This window comes from Schizosaccharomyces cryophilus (genome assembly GCF_000004155.1).
Source record: "Schizosaccharomyces cryophilus OY26 unplaced genomic scaffold supercont4.6, whole genome shotgun sequence".
In the NCBI taxonomy this organism is placed as follows: Eukaryota; Fungi; Ascomycota; class Schizosaccharomycetes; order Schizosaccharomycetales; family Schizosaccharomycetaceae; genus Schizosaccharomyces; species Schizosaccharomyces cryophilus.
In genome coordinates, this window is record NW_013185629.1 from 194,079 (window position 1) to 212,928 (window position 18,850).

Sequence of the window (18,850 nt, forward strand, 5' to 3'; positions counted from 1 at the left end):
TGCATACCGTCTATAAACATTTAATTTATATTGTAGCTTGAGGTCTATTGGTAAATAAAATATGTATACAGGGCAACAACACCATTCCTCACCCATTTCATTTACAGATTCACAATGCTGTATTATACTCAAAAATATTGTAAATATTCAGTATAAAACATTTAGTTCTATATAATTTCACTTTTTATGACTCATGAATTTTCTAATGTATTTGTAACATCCATCATGTTAAGTAGTAGCTTTTAAGGCCCTTTTTTTCTTTTTCTTATCATAGAGCAGAATCTAGAAAACGAATCAATAAACAATAACAATATAACATAAATAAAATAAGCATCTTAAGCAAATCCAAAACCTTCAGAGCCTTCATTAATGGCTGTGAGCAACATAGTCCTCAGCTGCTCATAGGTTTCATACTCGGGTAAATCGAGCTGGTTAAAACATGTATGAGATTGAGGTAAACGATTCAAGGACCCGTAACTTTTATGGATATTAAATCTCTGGAAGCCAGACATGCCTTCCAATTCTTTGAATCCATTCAAAGGAACTTTCGAGGTACCTGTTGCAAATTGAAGAAGCTTAGCTCGCTCCTCTTCGTCAAAGGATCGAACAGCTCGCCAGAACCATTGAATTTGAGGGGATGAAACGTTATAACCGTGATATTCAGTATTGTTACGCCAGTCATCAATATCAATTTCGGGAAGACCTGAAATTAATAATTCTAACTCTTGCTCGTTGAAAATTTGGATCAAGTTGGGAGGAATGATATCAGAGAATCCTTCTAAAAGACTCTGTAATTGATCTTTCACACTCTCAACCAACTTATAGTCAACCATCCTATTAACGTAATCATGCTTGTTGAGCTCCGTAACTGGAATGTTTCTTCCATTGGGAATTAGATCAACAATCGTTTTTTCACCAAAAACGTCTTTTTCAACAGCAAATTCTTCAGTAATAATATCAGTAATATCATTATTCAACATCCACACCAAGGACTTGCAATAGTCAGGATCAAGTGATTCAATATCCTTAACCGAGACTGATCGATGAAGCATATGTTTATAAACAGCACGACTGAAGTGACAATCCAATAGTCTACCATCGTAGACGGATTTTCCGATAATTCTGCCAGTAAACTTGAAAAACGATAAATGATCTGGATTAACGGAAGAGTCCCTGTTAGGATGGAATGTGGTGGCGTCTCCCGCAACTGGTAAAAACAAAGCATAATCGGGGTTAAACATCTGTCTAGCCAATACCTGTAACCATTCACGAGTTACGCCGCCAGCATCTACACCTTCTTCTTCCCTGAAATGGATATTAAGTTTGCTGTATTTAACTTCATCGGCGTCCTTGAAATGCAACGCACGGTAGGAATCCAAAAATACTTGATCACGTCTAACATTGATATTCAAGGGAGGATACTGCTCCTTTGCAGCTTCAGCATGAAGTTGACGGCTAAAGTAATTTCTCTTATTCTCAAATTCAAGCACCTTCGGATTCTTGACTAGTAGAGAAAATGACCCACTCATAAGCGATGGAGTCGTGAAAACCATCATGTTTATAATTTTGCGATGTTCTTCAGTAAACGTGATGAATAATGTCTTCAAACGTTCTAGCATAGGTGAAATTTGCTTGCAAACTTCCTCAGGCAAGTCAAGATAAACGGGGCGACAAATAACCATTAAAGATTCAATTAGTGGAAGCAAAACTGTGGAAACATGCGTGATACTCGATTGCTCCCTCATAGAAACCAAGCAATCGCTTAATACATCCCACAACGCCACGAATTGTAAATTATCATAAAATTCGAGTAGCTGAACAATATTCTGCGGGCTCTGTTCTTCCCTCTTAGGACGACGCTCAAAGATGTAATCTAAAGCTTTCAAGCAACGCAACAACTTAGCCTGGTTAGAGCTTGCCGGACAGAAAGGAGCCAAAGCATTTTGAAGTTCGTTTTCATTTCTACCACGCTTGATCTCTCCGCAAAGTCCTGACAAATCTCCTATAATTGCATTTCCATATTCTTGAGCATGTCTTAATAGCTCTTTACCAATAATGTTCTTCGCATGTGGAGCTGAACACAAATGAAACATTACAGACAAGGCATTTTGAAAAGTGCGACTTGAACAAGAATCAGTGGTAATTAGCGAAGCAGCCAATCTTAGATTTTCATCTGTAATTTGAGGAGGATTAAGCGATTTTTTACCTTTCTTCTCACCAGGCGCCGATGATCCTTCAGCCTTCGGAGCACTCACATCAGTATTTTCTGAATCATCCCTCGTTCCAGCAGATACTTTAACATCCGCTTCAGGCTTCTGGTGTTTATAAAATGACAACAAAGGTCTGGTAAGTGTTGATAACAACTCTGAAAATGTATTCATAACGAGTGTATTGCCGAATATTTCTTCACGACCTAACAAACCCAGAAGAACATTGATGGGAGCTAGCTTATAAACATTAGTCTCTTTCGACTTCTTTGATCCTGACTTCTTGTACGGTAACCCAGTGAAGTCTTGCATACTCAGGAAAAATGAAGGAAAATGATCAGCCCAAGTTGAGAGGTGAGAAAGCAAATCGATGCTTTGCTGCAAAATTAAAGAGCGAGATGAAATTCCGTTAATCACAGGTACTTTACATAAAGAATCAAGCAAACCGTGATACTTTTTAAATTCCTTTTGCTGAGGAACGTTCAAAGATCTGACGGTCAAGTCCTTGTAACATTTCTCCGTAGAACGAGTACTAGCAGAAGCTTCCTGAAGAACATATAATAACAGTCCCAAAACCTCCGCTCGTTGTTGTTTATTTTCAGATACATTGACCACTAAGTCATAAAATGGATTCTTGCCATTATGCTGTGGGATATAAAGAAGCCTTATCATTGACAAAATACCAGAGCGATCCAATAAAGGCGGGACAGGAACCTTTTTAATTGGCTTGACCGATCGTTCTTTCTGCTCATCATCAGCTTCGTCAGCTTCATCCAATCCTTCCATTTCTAATTCGTTATCAGCACCTTCGTTGTTTCGAGCATTATCGAACAAGCGCATTTGGACGGCTTCTTGAAAGAGAAGTTCATCACGAATATCAGAAGGTAACACTTCTAAAAAGGAAGGATCCAAGCGACGAGAAGAATCACTTATTGATTCTATATGTCTCTCTTGTATATGTTGAAAAACGATTTCCTCTCGCATATCCTCTGGTAAAGCGAGTAAGAACGTAGGATCAATCCCCAACGAGGATACATTAACATCTCTTCCTCGAATATTAATAGTTTGTCCTTCATCAACATTAGTTGTCTCCTCGGCAGGACCCGCCTGTTCAGTCGTAACACCCTCCATTTCGTTTGATTCCTGATTCTGATCATTTACGTTTTGCTCTACAGGAGGAACGGTTTCCGCTGATCTCTCATCATTCTGGGGTTGACTTTGCCTTTCAGATTCTTCCTTTTCACGGTTGTGGTTTTCCAAAGCTGGAGGGATAAGACCAAATAAAACAGATCCCGTGACACGTAAAGCAGTAGAACCAGCAGCGTGACCAAAGAACATAGAAACAATGCCGCTCCATCTTTGCATAGTAAAAAGAGGTGTAAAATCAGAAGTTGCACGTAAAGGATCATTATGGATCTGATTCTTTAAAGCAGTCCAACCAAGTGAGGATGAATCACTTGAAGATGTATTCATAGAGAGATAGAAAAGAAGTCTTTGGGATGCCGCTCCGGAAGATACATGGCTATCCAAATCAGATAAATTTTCACATAATTCAGCTACTTTTTCATGATTTGATAAATAATTTTTCAGAAGTAGTGGATGCTTGAGTATATCTTCTGACGATCTATTATTCAAAAATGACCTTGAACGAGCATTATCGCCCGAATTAATTATCATAACTCGACGCGACAAGCCGGGCAAAGGGAATAAATCTCTCAGCAGAGCACCATGGCGACTGATAATTTCTGCTCCAGAAGGGACATCAGCATTCCACTCCCAATGAAAATCTTCATCTTGCTCAGAGGAACTACCCTCCTCATTATCAAGGAAGTCGATTTCCACTGGGCTTACATGATCAATGGCTTCGTCGTCATTTTCGTCTTCAGAAGCTTCTGTAAAAGCGTTTTCCATGGCTTCGAAAGTAGTAGAGCCATTTTCTTCATCCTGGTCGTTAAATTCCTCATCATGTTCATACTCTGACGTGTCATTTCCTTCGTCTTCCCATTCGTAGGGTTCACCGCTATTATCAATGTCTTCTTCATCAATAGAAATGATATCCCCATGACTAGATTCATCATCATCATATGAACTAGTATCCTCTTGTTCAGATCCGTCTTGGTCCCCGTCGAGCATAAATTCAATATTCATGTCGTTGTTATCACTGTACATAGTATCGTCGTTCTCATCTTCACTAACAACACTTCCTGGACTTCCTGACTGTTCATCTTCAAAGTCCATTTCCTCATATACGTCGTCATCCTCACTACCTTCATAATTATCATTGTTTTCATTTGCAATGTCACCTTGGAAGATACCAAGCACTGAATTCCGATAAAGATCTGGTGGTTCATCACCCTCAGATTCTTCAGACTCATCACTTACTGACTCATCAGTGTCAGCCTCCTGCATATTGCCAGACAAACTCTCTGGGTTTGTTTGACTTAAGAATATAGCTTCCTTAGTCAGTAATTGTAGAGGCCTCAAAATATGGCGAATCACTTTTCTGGAAACAGGATAATTCATATCAATCTCGGAGGTAGCACTTGTTAGAGCCGGAATGAAGCCAAGATCGATCATCGCTTTTATATTGATGTCCTGAGACTTTCGTAATAAGTGGTTTGGCGCTTTTTGTGAAACAGTTTGAGCGTCACCTAACCTATAGCAAAGTTCAGCAACGACCAATAATTTACAGTAATAAGACTCTAGACTTTCAGAATTAACAGAACTAGATCTGTAAAACTTCAAGACACACGATAAAACTTCTCGGCGAATTTCGTCAACGACATCAGTTTGTTGATCATTCGAGTATGCACACAAGAAAACCAAAATGGAAATGGCCCAGTTAGAAACAGAAAAAGCTTTACGAATTTCATTATCCTCTGACAATCGTATGCTGCCAAAAGGCAGAAGCTTCTCTAGGAAAAAGCCAACAAGGTAAGAGTTGTATTTGCGAGATAGTGAGAAAAACGACGATTTTCGTTTCGGCTGATACTCCATAAAACATTTTTTACAAGAATCGTAGCCAGACAATAACTCAGTTAGGCATTGTAAAAGGAATACATTGTGCATGTACATAGGATCAGATTCGGGTTTAAATTCAGCACTTGCATTCTTTTGCATTCTCCTTCGGAAGTCAACTGTCTCCATAATTTCATCCAAGAGAGCAGAAACCACCTTAGAGCTGGTTTGTAGCATTAAAGAAGCATCAGAATTTATCTGGTCCTTACCGTATGACTCCGGAAGATTTTCCTTCAAATCCAAGTAATGATGATCAGCATTTGGAGCGAAATGGGCCAGCTGACAAGTTTCCTTAATCATCTTCGTGAAACAATCAGGGGAACGCAAAACCATCTCAGAATTTGTCCTTATAAAATTAAGAAGCTCTGTTTTACGAGCTCTTCCTTGAAGCTTAAATATATTGCGTAAGTCATCGAACATGATAAGTTCAATAACCCTTTCAGACTCTAATAGTCTTCTTAATATGCTGATAAAAGGAATGTGTAATGCTTCGTTGCAAACGGCAGCACAGGCCTTCATAGCGCTAAATAAAGCTTCCAAACCGTTGGAATCAACAAATACGTGCACCATGTCATAGCTAGCAGTTATTAATACAGTTAGTCTCATCGCCGATGTCACCACGCCAAGATTTGAACTATATTGCTTCATTAACTTTATCAAACAAACCAATATCTTCTGTTGGGAAACATAGTTTATAGAAATTGAACCATCAATAAGCTTCAGTGAGCAGTCGGTGGAATTGAATTCGAACTCATCCGGCTTCTTCGAATTCGTTAACAAAACTTCCAATAAAAACAGAATTGAAACAACCCAGGTAGCATTAATATCCTTAATAAAATATTGAGGCATAGACTCTAAGGCATTCAAGAAGAAATCCAGTTCTTCGAGTATGTAATTCTTCGCTTTGTTTTGGGTAAAATCATGGCTCACGAACAGAGAAAGCAAACCAACGGCAGGCCCAAACTGGGAATTACGAGAGTCGGCTTTATCCAACGAAGCAAGAAATTTGATTTCTTTTACCAAAGCCATTGTAGTATCAAGTTGGAGGTTAGAATTCATCTGAACTTCATCGCCTGAGTATAGTAAGTCGCAAAGACTTTGATTAACATCACCTTCATAAGAAGACAACGAGACACAAGTTTTAACAAGATTAGATTTGAAGTTATTGAATTCTACAACCATATTAGAAGGTGCTTCCCGGATCAACAAGTTAAGAAGCGTTTCGTCATTAACAGTGTCACTGAGCTTGGGACCTTCCTGTAAGCCCTTTTCTTGATTGGACTGGCTATGAGATTCGGCAGAGTTACTTTGTGCATTTTCTGAAAGTGACTTAATACCTTCCTCAAATTGAAAACAATTGGACAATACGTTGGTTACTAGCGCCTTCGTAATATACGGCAACCTGTAATCGGCAGCGGATTGCCATATTTTAACCATTGATAGGAAGGCATGAGCTTGGAGTAAATGCATGAGCTTAGATCCACAATCGTTAAGCTCATTATTATCTAACTGAATTTTCAAAGAGAAGTTCAAAGGCTTCTCCGTTTCGGACATAAAATCGGCACTTGTTAATGTAAGCACCAAGTTTAAGAGAGTCGAAGACAATGCTAGTAAAATGCGATTCTTTCGAGAAGTTATATCCTCATTTACAAGTGCAAAGTAGGTAGTTACTCGCTCACAAAGCTGCAGCAGCAATTGGAGTGTCTGAGAGCCAGCAAAAATTCGACTAATCAAAAGAGTAAGCGTAACTTTAGAGTCATCCTCTCGAATTATTGCTGATGCATCGAGTATAGACATCAAAGCAATATGTAAGGTGAGCTCATCAGGCAGTCCTTCACGGGTTAGGATTTGATTGCAAGCCATACCAACTAATTCATCAACGACAAGAGCAATATTACTACCAAGCTTGTATATGCCCTTAAACTCATTGATATCTTGGATACTTGAATTGCCCAGAGCCCGAGTTAAAGACGTGAAAAACTTGGAAATGCTGTACGTCGTTTGAGTGAAATTTGTGCGAATATTTTTGAACTTGTTGAAGGAAGGATCTTCCTTTAAATCCCGCTTCTTATTTTCTAGGCTTTCTTTTTCCTTCTTATCAGCAGTAATTGACGCTAATGAACCACAGCAAAGGGCATAGTCACTAGATGCTTGGGAACAGAGGAAAACATCTACACTCGTAGAAATGTTTTTTATATTACACAAAATATCAAAGACGCCGGCATAGCGAGAAGGACTTATAAAAAGCTGGACTAACGGAAGGTTGCCAGCTTTTTTTAAAGCGGCATATGATGAAAACAGCTCAGAAAACATCGAAATCAAGTTACCAATTATAGTAAATTGAAAGAAACTTTCAGAACTCTGTAAATCAACAAGTTGTCCATTGAGCTGACCATTGACTATTACATTTATTGAATTTAAAGATTGTTCAACGTTACTATTTTCGCAATTGAAAATAATGCAATCCAATAGAGGACGGAAAACTTCCGCTGCATCAAAATCAATGATATGATGCAACAGGACAAAAAATGTATTAAATGCAGAAGAATCGACGAACCCATAAGCCAACACAGGAATCTGCATGAGTTTAAGAATATGAGGAATAAGACCTTTAGACATGAGGTTCCTTGCATGACCTTCGTTAGAAATGATATTTTCTAGGAAGCTAGAAAACGTCTCGAAATAGACCAAATAAGGAAAATCAGTTGCACCAATGAAGTCTAAAGGATTGAAGGTACGAAGAAGATCTGAAACCTTATCCACAATTTCAAAAATCATTGTAACGATACCATCTTTCAAAGACGGCTGATGACGCATCAACTCATCTATGTAGGTTCCTAAGATTGCTGCATTATCACTAGATGTTAGAGATTTGCAGTGGTTGTAAGATAAGAATACACTAAAGAAGTGAGAAACAGGATTCTTTTCTAAAAATAGATTGAAGCCTTGTGAATTCAAACAGATTGCACCAAAAGCTAAGGGAATTGAAGTGATTGCATCAGATGAATTCAGAATCTGTCGATTCACAGCGTCCAGGAAGGCATGTGAAAGTTTTTTCTCGTGAATAATTCCATAACATGTAGGTTCGTTATGAATAAAGGTAGACATTATATTTGTAGCCGATGCAAACAAATTTGACCCAAACACCTCATGGTGATCAAGAAGAAAAGCAAGCGAAGAAATAAGAGAGGAATCAATAAGATTGCGAAGTTCTACAACAGACCCACCAGTTTGGATCAAATGTAAAATAAACTTCAATAAATTTTTAAGTAAAAAGTAACGATCATATGGTATAGCGTAATCCATATTCAAAAATATTTCTGTATTTCCTCTGCCCGATTTCACATCATCCAAACCGGCCTCCAATTCGAATTGCAAACGATCTACTAAAAGATCTAAACCCTTGGATTCTGAAAAATCAGGAAAAGCCATAGAATAGCCATCAATAAGATGATCGAGCATGGCAACTGATCTGGACACTACATATAGTGCACGAGGACTTTTCAGGGATAAATGATGACCCAAGAGGGATGTTAAACCAGCAGAACAAGCCATATTACCACCTAAAGGTGAAGTAGTCATAAACTGAAGAAAATCATAGAAACTATCAACATAGTCGCGACTGTAGTCAAACTTTTCATCAGAAAGATTATTCGAAAAATCGCGGACCAGATTCATCATTAAACCGTAACTAACTGAAACATTAAGAGAGGCTAAAACAGAGGGTACCATGTTTTTACGGAAAAAGAAAGCTTTAAAGCACTCAAAAACCACGGCCTTGAATTCCTGTGGAAGTTTTGTATCCACGGAAACAAGAGTAGCTAAATGTGTTGTGATTTCAGGGTCTGCTAACATGAAGCGTGATTGCACAGCTTGTGAATGAGCATAAACCAAGTTGGAAAGCGCCAATAGTCCAATACGAACCATCAACCGCCGCTTATTTAAGTCCGGCAAATTTTTATGAAGCAAAAGAGATACGAGTAAATCGGGAGCATACTGCTCAGGAATTTGATTTTCGTTAGATAATTGAAGAAGCAGTTCGTTTGCTGACTTTGCAGACATTTCTTCGGGAGAAAGCTTCAAAACTCGCAAACCTTCTGAAGGAAGGGAAGCAGGCGAAGCTGCTTTAGACGCATCTGAAGCCGCAGAAGGAGAACTTTTATAATATGAAAACTCCAATCCGCACCAAGACGCAGGGATATCATTGAGAAATAATACCGATTCATAATTTTGGGCAAGTCCGCACTTCGTAGCTTCTTGAGGAAGGAATGAAAGAAAGCGGAACAAACGATCCTGTGAAAGAGAAAAAAGTTGTTTTCCTCTTCTGGAAATTGTTGCCTTCTGAACAATATGCAATAACAAAGCTAATGTAGCATCTAAGATCTCCAAGTCGGAACTATTCAACAACTGTTCCAAATATGTCGTCGAATTATATATAGAGCGATTCGCGCAATGTTTGAGTAAATAAGTCGAAAACTTTAATACTTCAAGCAAAACTGTGAATATCAAGGAATCAAATGGACGAGCTTGAACTTTATTTTTTAATTCATAGTCTTCAACTATTTTCTCCAAAATTGCATCGAACCGATTTAAGACAGGGATCCACGAGTATAAATCGCCACGAGGGTAAGCCCATTCTCTTTTGCGAAAATCGGAACATAAAGAAGCAACTTTTTCGATTGGACATGTCTCTTCATTTTGAATTTCTTTTATAAATTCAAGCACCCAAGGCGGAGGTTGGGAATATTGGTTTTTCGGAGGACTTTTAGTGATCCTCATTTTATCTTGGATAACAATATGTATGAACGAAGAAACTCTTCAATATGTCTTTCAATAAATATAATAAACCGTTATAAACCAGTACCAACGAAACAGAAGGGTATCACCCAGCTGTATGTATGGTAGTATTTGAAGTGATTCTGCCTAGTAGAAGGCCATTAATTATAGCGAAGCTATGCCTAGAACAAACATAGTGAGTATGAGCGTTACGTTGGAAGCTTCAGTAATCTGTTTAGTAAAATACTTATTATCACTAAGTAAAATAACGTAATATAACGATTAGTGTTATTTGGTTTTCAAGTCTGTTATTGCTTTGTTTGTTTAAGCGCTTAAAGTTGTTCAAGCTAGTAAACATTGAAATTATAAGAAAGCGCTGTATTATAAAAGGAAAGATTTTTGAACCCCATATTTTTGTTCTATTAAGCAAATTATCCTAACCTTTTGTATTTTGAGTAATGTACAATAATTTCTGTATGTTCATATCTTTAAATAACATTATATCCTTGTATCCTTTTCATTTTTTTTTCCAGTCAAGGTTCCGTTCTCCTGCAATGAGAAGCATTATATTAGGACCATCATTGTAGTTGTAAAGTTGCAACGACAGTAATGCATAAATTGAAAGAACGAAACAGACAATCATGCTTTTGTTGAGTACCCAGATTCCCTAACACATTCATTAAGCTTGTCAAATTTCTTTTACTTTTTAATTCTCATTATTTTCATCTTCTTTTCCAGGCGCATCGGTATCGTCAACAACTTTTTTTGATCGTCGAGGTGGTAAAGGAGCTTGCTCAAACAATTCTTTGTGAGAACCTGAGACGCGCGAATTCATCAGTCTTGCCGCAGACATAAACTCACCTCGTATACGGTATAAACCGGAGCTGCTGACCGTTCTTCCCACCTATGCAAATGTTAGTTAAAAAGAATAAATACAAATAAGCATCATTGCTTACATTATGAGTAGTCTCAAAAGGATCTTCTATGGCTAATATATATCGATCTTTGATAATTTGATCTGCTGATCCAGTATGCTCGGTCTAGGTATGTTAGAAAACGAATGTTGACTACTTCTCACAAGAAGGTTTTCTTACCGCCGATGTCCAGCCCTTTTCTTGTTTAGTTAGAACCCCGTCTTGTCTACTGAACGTAATCACTCGTTCTCTTGGTTCAAACTTGTAAGCATAATATCGGAAAAATCCATGCAACAAGCTTCCTAAACTGCTGATATTACTAGATGGAGGATATCGCTCGATATGTTCATCAAACCCAACATCAAAACCTAACCGGTCAGTACAGACAGAAAATACTCATATTCCATACCTTCCACAATTTTCTCCCGTTTTAAATGTGGTTGCTGCAAATTAGGAAAAACCGGTGGTTTTACAACGTGAAGTAAATAGTAAAGTAGCATCAAAGCATAACCATAACTGCTAGATTAGTATATTTGAGAAGGAAATAATTAAAAAATATTAAATCAATGATTCTCCTAACATACCTAGAAAGAGTTCCAAAATACGGAGAGTTGATCCGTTTTTGTTTGGCCCAATATTTCACTAACAGCATTAAGGGACGAAATCTACTATCCAGCCGCGAATAGGAAGAAAGCAGTTTTGTATTATGAATTGCCAAACGATTATTGAAACCTATATCGCACTGAAACCCAGAACCAAATCGTTCCTTCTCGTCACCAGTCAATTTTATAATGGGAATTCTAGCTTTTTGTAAAAACTTTCCTTCAAATCCTTTACAGCCTTATTTAGTATATTGCTTTCATGCCAAACTTCATTCTCTAGAGACTCCTCTGCATCATTTGCTCAAGGCTCTAAAGAATGGAAATTTCTTTACCTTCTTTTATAAGTTCTTCATAAAATAGAGGAGCAAGTGGCTCACTTTCCTCCACAGATTCTGTAAGCACGCACAAATCCATATCTGAATTCTTTAAAGCAAATCCAGACTCTAGACTTCCAAACGAAGCTAATACGGCATCTACTAAAGTTAGCATTTATCTACTTGAATTTCTTTCTGTCTCGTCCATGCAACATTACATACCTGTGCTTATTCTGCGTAAATATTCGCTTAGCTCTCTCATAGCTTCGCGCTTTTGGATGATTTCCTCCTCTGTAATCTTGATCTCGTGGTAAACCTCCCAACAAAACTTTGTCAATTCCTTATACGAAGAATGCGGCTTCGATGCATAAGTCTTTTTGGATACATGAAGATTGGCAAGCTGAGATTCAATTTCTTCAACAGTATGCACTCCAGGAACAAATTGTATAGGAGGGACGCTCATTCTTGTTTTACTCAATGTTTATGTTTACCTTTTCGTCGCAATGCTTCCAACTGCTTCCCAAAGGTTGCCCCTAAAAAAGTGTTGTACTGGTGAAGACTGCCTTCTCTTAATCGCATCAGAAAGTATTTGTCACTTGTATGGCAAGAAGTAACCACTTGAAGGATATGTGAATGTATTTCCTTATTTCTTTCAAGTAAAAGGAAAAATTAAATGAGTCTTTTGCTTTTCTTTTCTTTTTTTTCCTTCGCTCCTTCGTTTTCTCCATCCACTCGCCTTTTCCAATTTTATGATATTAAGGAGGTGGGCTAACACGATGTAAACAAATAAAACAAGTCTTACAAAACGGAGAAATTTAGAAACGTAAGTAAAAAATTAGAAGAATGAGTTTTTATTGGAATAAGAAAGCTCTTTTAGTGGATTGGCTACTAGCTCGTGAAGGATTTTCGCATCTTTAAATAGAAAAATTTCTTTTGCAGAAAAAATCGTCCGGTCATTTCCACAAGCATTCTTCTTTTTAGTATCTATTGTTTCTAAAAAATCTTACGAGTACATCACTCACTGCTAGCTTCTAATAAAATCTGTAGAAAGTATAAGGCGAAATACCCTTGGAAGGATCACAAACACACATTGCAAGATGAAAAATGACAATTGATGGACAGAGACATCATAAGAAGAAAGAAAAGAGACAAAAATTCTATACCTGCATGTCGTTTCCATTTTAAATTCGTCCTTTGTTTTCGCAATGAAAAGCCAGGTTTTTTCTTCGCTTTTTTGCTTTTACTTCTGTCTCTCCTATATTTCTTTTTTATAACAAAAGCTTTACATTCTTTCTTTCTAATAGTACGACTTTTATGAACCAGCTATTCTATACACCTTTTCCATCAAGTTGAGCTTCTTCTACATAACGATTTACTCGTCGATTCATGACAAAAAAATGTCATCTTGGCAGTGTGGTTCTATGAAATATATATATAGAATTATTTTCTTTCTAACGTTTATACAAATTGCTTTAGCTTCCCAGAAAATTCCTATTTCCTGTTCCATTACGAATGACAGAGGTACAAAGTTTTTTGACCATGGAGCGATTGCTATTCCTGAACTAACATTTGAATCAAACAAACAGGAGTTTGATTTGCAAGACTTTGAAGGATCTTCCGTTTTGCGATGCGGTTACCGAAATAAAATCTCTGGCCATTGGTCTGCAGGCACCAGTTTCTATAAACTGGGAGACTTATTGGAGTCACATCATGCTTATAAGGATTGTTTCTTTTTACACACTTCAAAAAATGCAGATCTAGAATCGCTGGACGATATTATTCAAGTAGTCCATAGTTTCAAACCCGTAAGCAAGGGTTCAAATGAAGAAACCAAACCAGACATCGTTTTGATTTATCCCGAATCTCCTGAACCTCTTCTATCTTTCCCTAAACGAAAGCCTCAAAATCCTGCTTCTACAGCCGGTTCAAGAAACAAACATACTTTGCCCAAAGATTCACGGACGAAAGACAAGTCCTCAGAGGGGAACGATGACACGGGAGATACAGAAGCATTACCCGAGGAAAAGACGTTTCTTCAGCGTTTTGGTCTCTATCTTATTCCAATTCTATTCTTACTTTTTGTTGGAACCTCCGGAGGATCCCAAGCTTCTGGCAGTAGCAACAGGTAAATTGATCTTATTCAAAGTTTCAACCGATGTAACAGAAAATATCATGAAGTTTTTCATTTTCAATTAATTCAAAAAATTATCTTTCTATATTACTTTTTTATTCTCAATAATCGATAAAATTTTCTATTTACAAGATATGCTTTTCGTCGTAATAACATGATGATGATGATGACAATAATCACAATTATAACCGTAATGACAATCATAATAAAATTCATAAACTTTTTATTAACAACCGAAAGAATGCATGGCCGTCATTAGTTTTCATAAAACGAGCGTAATTAGAAAAAAAATTAATCGTATTGCTCGTTAACAGAAGTGAAAGTGCATAATAAAAATAAAATAGTATACAACGGTAATGCAAATAGTCATTAAACAGGTATCACCTTATGACTCTTTTCATCTTCGAGTGGAAGGCTTGCCAAGTACTCCGCCATGGAATATAAAAATCGAAATTGACTAAAAGTTTGAACCATTTTCATACGCTGACGTCGTAAAGTATCAACCAACTGAAACAGTACATCTTGTGAATCCTCCAAACTCGCCGCCCTAGTTAAGGCACTTGGCGGCATCCTAACTAGCTGATCAAGTGCAATATAAGTCCCGGTTCGTCCAACGCCAGCAGAGCAATGCACAAAGACTGGTCCAGAATTCGGAACTTCATTGATATGCCTTATAGAAGCTACTACCTGCTTTTTGGTCGCAGGGCACCCTCCGTCAGTCCAAGTACGGAACCTAAAATGTCGGATTATTTTAGCTTGAGACTGATTTCGAAGACAAAAAACGCGATACTCAATATGAAAATCATCAAGTGTTGTTTTCTCTAATAACTCCACACTTGATGTTGAAGTAATCTGCATAGGTGATTGCTTGGAGTCAGGCCAGTAAAAAGCGCATTTTTCATTTCCCGCCTCATATAAATCTGTTAGCATAACAACAACTCCGTCGGAACCTGTATAATGCCAAATCATTTCCCAAAAATCTACTAGGGTATCGGGCTGCGGGGCTTGACAGGCTATATAATGCCCAAATCCGGAAGATATATGCGAAGCATTAATATAATCGGATCTTTCGTCGTCAATAACCAAACGAACACGGGTTTTGTCGTAGGGTACAATATCTGTGTAACGATTCTTGCGAGCTACGGAGAAGTTTCTACTGGACGCTAAACAAGACCAATCCGATCCTGCATCATTGACTAGAATACGTCTTCTTTGCTCGAGTTCTTCCAAACGCTTAAATTTGCAAAATATTGAGGCAGTTTGCAAATCAGCCATCATCTCAGCCGGAGGAGGAGTGACTTGTTTAAAAGATCCCCAAGGATTCGGTGAAGTGGTTTGCTTATTATCAGACTTAGAAAAGATTCCATCAAAATCTTTTCCAAAAGATGGCTTATTCATTCTTCTTAGACCACCGGGCCTCTTCTGTAGGAGTTTTTTGCCCGTTCTTGGATTGTTTTCAGATAGACCTTTAGGCTGGATCTTTGCGGAATTTATGATTCTTTCTAAGTTAGCATTAGTAGAATTCTTTCTGGGAAGCTGATTATGAACAGGAGATTGCTGTTCTGAGCCTAAAGAGCTAAAAGAAGAAGAAGAGCTCCATGACCGTAACAAGGGTGGCCTCTTCCTGGGACTTGAAGGAAATGAAAACAGCGAGCGTAAAGCAGGCCTAGACGCAGGTGATTTGTGAGAGATGGAGGGAGATAAGGGATTTAGTTTATTTTCAATAGGAGAGATGGGATCAGAACATAAACGAGACACCGGAGGAGACATCGGCATAAATGGGAATTCATTTTGAGCAGAATTCACGGTGTTTATTGAAGAAAGTAGTTGGGATGTATAGGACTTTTGAGGGTGAGGAGATTGAGGAGAAAGACTAACAGGGCTACCAAATTTTTCAAAGCCCGGATACTCCGATTGACTTGGACGTTCACTAAATGTACTTGATGCAACAGAAGGAGAGATCAAGGGGGAAGGAATATGAATAGGGACTCGGAGTGGAAAGCTATAGTCAGGAGAAACCGTTGTTGAGGCAGGAGGTGGGTCGAGAAACTCTACGGTATTACTTCGAGAGGGGATAACAGCATCATACATACAATGATCCACGAATTGTGATGGGTAATTATAATCAATTATCTCAGGACACGACTTTGCAAATTCTTCAAATCCTGAAGCCAGGACATATATATCGTTCGTATAGCCTCCACTGCGAAATTTTCGGACAAAATCATAGATACGATTCAAGCCGGCCATTGCAGCATCATATATGAATAAACACGTCAAGTCTTTGAAGTCTGCGACTTTTATTGAGTTACTGATGCACGCCAATGCTTTACCAATATCAAAGGAAGGACGACGTAGTAAGGCAGTTGGCAAAGAAACATTTATTGCATCTTTGATATGACCTCGGATATAATTTGATCTAAGCCGAAGATCAAAGATATGCATAAACTCTGCAGAACCACTTCTAACGGACTGCAAAACTTGATAAAATTCTTGGTTTGAAAGTAAACGAAGCATAATTTTATGGGAGACGTGTTTTACATATCAAACAATTCCAATAGCAAGAAATTGAGTACTTTTCAAAAGATAACCTATTGTAGAGAAACCGCAACAAAATGTTCCTTTCGTTAACGCTTGCTTCAATGAGTAACTTTTCTTCGTGTTTGAGATCATCAAATAACGCGTTAAAAAAGCGTTTCTTGGACCAACAGAGGGAAACCTGGATACTCCAATTTATGATCTATACTCCAGCAAACAATTCTTAACTAGAAAGCTGCTTTTCCTAGGAAATTCCTTTTATATGGTAGCGTAGTAATATTTCAGTGAATATTAAACGCGTTCAATTGCATAAAAATAGACCTGATCTGGTAGTAGGAAACAGCAGATATTTTGTGCCGAATGTGTTTATATTAAATATACGCCATGACGTCAAGAGATCAACTCTCGCCAAATATTAGCGCCAACCAAAGTGTTCAAATTGATGTCATATATGTTAAGACAAAGCAGGTAAACAAAGCAAGATTTCCGTAAGCTTTGTTTTCGTTTTACAAAAGGATTTCTTCGTCTTACAAAAGGATAAAAAGCACAAATAATTATAAAAAAATAATTTGAACATTAATTATCTGCGTAAATTTGAAACCATAAAGAGAAAAAATAACAGGAACGAATTTCTTTTGTTTCCCGAAGAATGTGACATCACTTCGTCTAGAACTTTTTTAAGCTTCTGACGGTGAATGTTAAAACTTATAATACCAGCACGGCTCTGGTATTTTCCCACATATAACAACAGTGATAATAAAACGTAGTAAATAAAAGAAAAAAATGAAAGCAGAATAACAAAATAAGTAAGGAAAAATTGCCTACACTTTTATGAGATACTAGAAGAAAATCAAGAAAGTAAACATCATGGTAAAATTTAGACTATTAGCGATTTAGTCGCCTGAACATTAATTTTAACTGTGGGGATAAGAGGTAAATAAATTACGTATCCATTTTTGAGTTAAAGGTATAAACAAAACGGGAATTGTTTCTTTGACTGCAAATTAAATTCAAAATCAATGTTTACATACTTCATAAAACCAGTGAAATGGGTGGGGGAAGATTAAGAAAAGAACGTGATGATATCAAACTTTGACCACTTTTTGACTGTAAACAATGACCATTATTGGTAAAACCTACTACTGAATGACTTGTTTTGACAAAAAGAGTGTGCAAAAGTGACGAGACAGAGGAAGGACATTGTAGGCCGCCGCGTATGATTTAACGACCATTTTAGATAATTTGATAATCTGGTAAAAGCCAAACGAGCAATCGAACAATCAGTCAAACAACGTCCTACATCTATTCCTTGGATTGGAAGCTTTTCATAGAAAACTCAGTAACCATCACGAGGAACCTGTATAACATCATGAAAAGACATGTTGGGTTTAGCTTTCCTTTGTTTAATAGTTAACAATAAAGGTTTCAGTCAATCTGGAAACATTACGGAATTCCTCTTTCATAGTTTCAAGGGAAGGAGTACAAATCAATTCAGCTTTGATCTTAATTCAGTAGAAGATATTCATTTCGTCTACTATAGCTTAACTTTGAATTAGTTGGCATTTGATCACATGCACGGAGCAAATTGACTACAGCTATAGACGTCGTCAATAATTAAAGATTGCAAAGTAGACCAAAATTCAAGTTAGGAATAGTAGCTATTTACCAAAGATGAGGGTTCGCACCAGAAGATGAACAAGTCCTCGAGTTACTTTAGTTTTTGCCTTGAGTATCATTAGGTGAGAGCTCTCGAGGAATAGGAGGAAATGTTTTAAGCTTTGCATTGCAATCAGCATAGGCTTTACCGAGACCAAAGCCTAGACCTCCCCAAACAGGCCAAGCAGCACCTAAAGATGAAAATGGTTATTATGAGAAACCAAGAAATAGTGGAATCTAGCTAACTTACGACGAAACATAATGGCGGAACTGATAATACCAATGCCAAGACCTAGTGTTGATTGGACAAACATGTTGGAGAGGCACACATCCCACTAGAAAAGTCAGTAAATTGATTGTCTTTGCTTTGCCAATTCATCCGGCCGCAGGAAAGGAAGCAGCGTATTGGTATGAAGAAAAACGGCTTGTAAATGCAATAATATACCTTGTAATTAAGGGTTTGTTCACTGGAAACGGGTTTTGACATTTTTGAAATACGGTTAGAGTAAGATTACGCCTGGAAGTGTCAAATAATAAAAATATTTATGTAATCAAGAACAAATGAGTAAAAAGCAATGAAAATACACCTAAATTATGAGTGAAAGGGGAGAAGTGGTTTTTAATGGTGGAAGTCTATCCTATGCAATTCACTACTCCATGGTGGTAGGTACGGTAACATAAGAGGATTGCTACC

General features: G+C 37.6%; 5 protein-coding genes across 5 annotated transcripts; 1 reads left to right on the top strand and 4 right to left on the bottom strand.

Annotated features, from left to right (window-relative positions):
• Nucleotides 1-4: 4 nt before the first annotated feature.
• Nucleotides 5-10,004, bottom strand: SPOG_00965 (HECT-type ubiquitin ligase E3 Ptr1; the record flags this gene model as incomplete). The annotated part of the gene is made up of 1 exon (XM_013169236.1): nt 5-10,004. One exon carries the CDS (start codon nt 10,002-10,004, stop codon nt 336-338), a length of 9,669 nt encoding a protein of 3,222 aa, XP_013024690.1. The 3' UTR covers nt 5-335.
• A 370-nt stretch (nt 10,005-10,374) lies between these two features.
• SPOG_00966 (poly(A) polymerase Cid1) lies at nt 10,375-12,382 on the bottom strand. The gene is made up of 7 exons (XM_013169237.1): nt 12,054-12,382; nt 11,850-11,990; nt 11,500-11,746; nt 11,325-11,431; nt 11,096-11,283; nt 10,958-11,041; nt 10,375-10,905 (listed from the first exon to the last, which is right to left on the bottom strand). The coding sequence occupies exons 1-7, from the start codon at nt 12,292-12,294 to the stop codon at nt 10,708-10,710; spliced, it is 1,206 nt and encodes a 401-aa protein (XP_013024691.1). The 5' UTR covers nt 12,295-12,382; the 3' UTR covers nt 10,375-10,707.
• An 846-nt stretch (nt 12,383-13,228) lies between these two features.
• On the top strand, nt 13,229-13,960 carry SPOG_00967 (peroxisomal membrane protein Pex22; the record flags this gene model as incomplete). The annotated part of the gene is made up of 2 exons (XM_013169238.1): nt 13,229-13,247; nt 13,308-13,960. 2 exons carry the CDS (start codon nt 13,229-13,231, stop codon nt 13,958-13,960), a joined length of 672 nt encoding a protein of 223 aa, XP_013024692.1.
• On the bottom strand, nt 13,950-16,833 carry SPOG_00968 (tyrosine phosphatase Pyp2). The gene has a single exon (XM_013169239.1). The coding sequence runs from the start codon at nt 16,477-16,479 to the stop codon at nt 14,332-14,334; it is 2,148 nt and encodes a 715-aa protein (XP_013024693.1). The 5' UTR covers nt 16,480-16,833; the 3' UTR covers nt 13,950-14,331.
• Nucleotides 16,834-17,217: 384 nt separating this feature from the next.
• SPOG_00969 (uncharacterized protein) lies at nt 17,218-18,836 on the bottom strand. The gene is made up of 3 exons (XM_013169240.1): nt 18,602-18,836; nt 18,407-18,491; nt 17,218-18,347 (listed from the first exon to the last, which is right to left on the bottom strand). Exons 1-3 carry the CDS (start codon nt 18,641-18,643, stop codon nt 18,214-18,216), a joined length of 261 nt encoding a protein of 86 aa, XP_013024694.1. The 5' UTR covers nt 18,644-18,836; the 3' UTR covers nt 17,218-18,213.
• Nucleotides 18,837-18,850: the final 14 nt, after the last annotated feature.

What these genes read in the sequence shown, in the direction of transcription:
- SPOG_00966 (XM_013169237.1), bottom strand. Translation starts at nt 12,294, where the DNA reads ATGAGCGTCCCTCCTATACAATTTGTTCCTGGAGTGCATACTGTTGAA. An exon ending in ACGGGAGAAAATTGTGGAAG is followed by an intron (nt 11,284 to 11,324) that starts GTATGGAATATG and finishes CTGACCGGTTAG; the next exon opens with GTTTTGATGTTGGGTTTGAT. An exon ending in AAAAGGGCTGGACATCGGCG is followed by an intron (nt 11,042 to 11,095) that starts GTAAGAAAACCT and finishes TAACATACCTAG; the next exon opens with ACCGAGCATACTGGATCAGC.
- SPOG_00968 (XM_013169239.1), bottom strand. Translation starts at nt 16,479, where the DNA reads ATGCTTCGTTTACTTTCAAACCAAGAATTTTATCAAGTTTTGCAGTCC.
- SPOG_00969 (XM_013169240.1), bottom strand. Translation starts at nt 18,643, where the DNA reads ATGTCAAAACCCGTTTCCAGTGAACAAACCCTTAATTACAAG. An exon ending in AACAAACCCTTAATTACAAG is followed by an intron (nt 18,492 to 18,601) that starts GTATATTATTGC and finishes TGACTTTTCTAG; the next exon opens with TGGGATGTGTGCCTCTCCAA. An exon ending in TTCCGCCATTATGTTTCGTC is followed by an intron (nt 18,348 to 18,406) that starts GTAAGTTAGCTA and finishes TTTCATCTTTAG; the next exon opens with GTGCTGCTTGGCCTGTTTGG.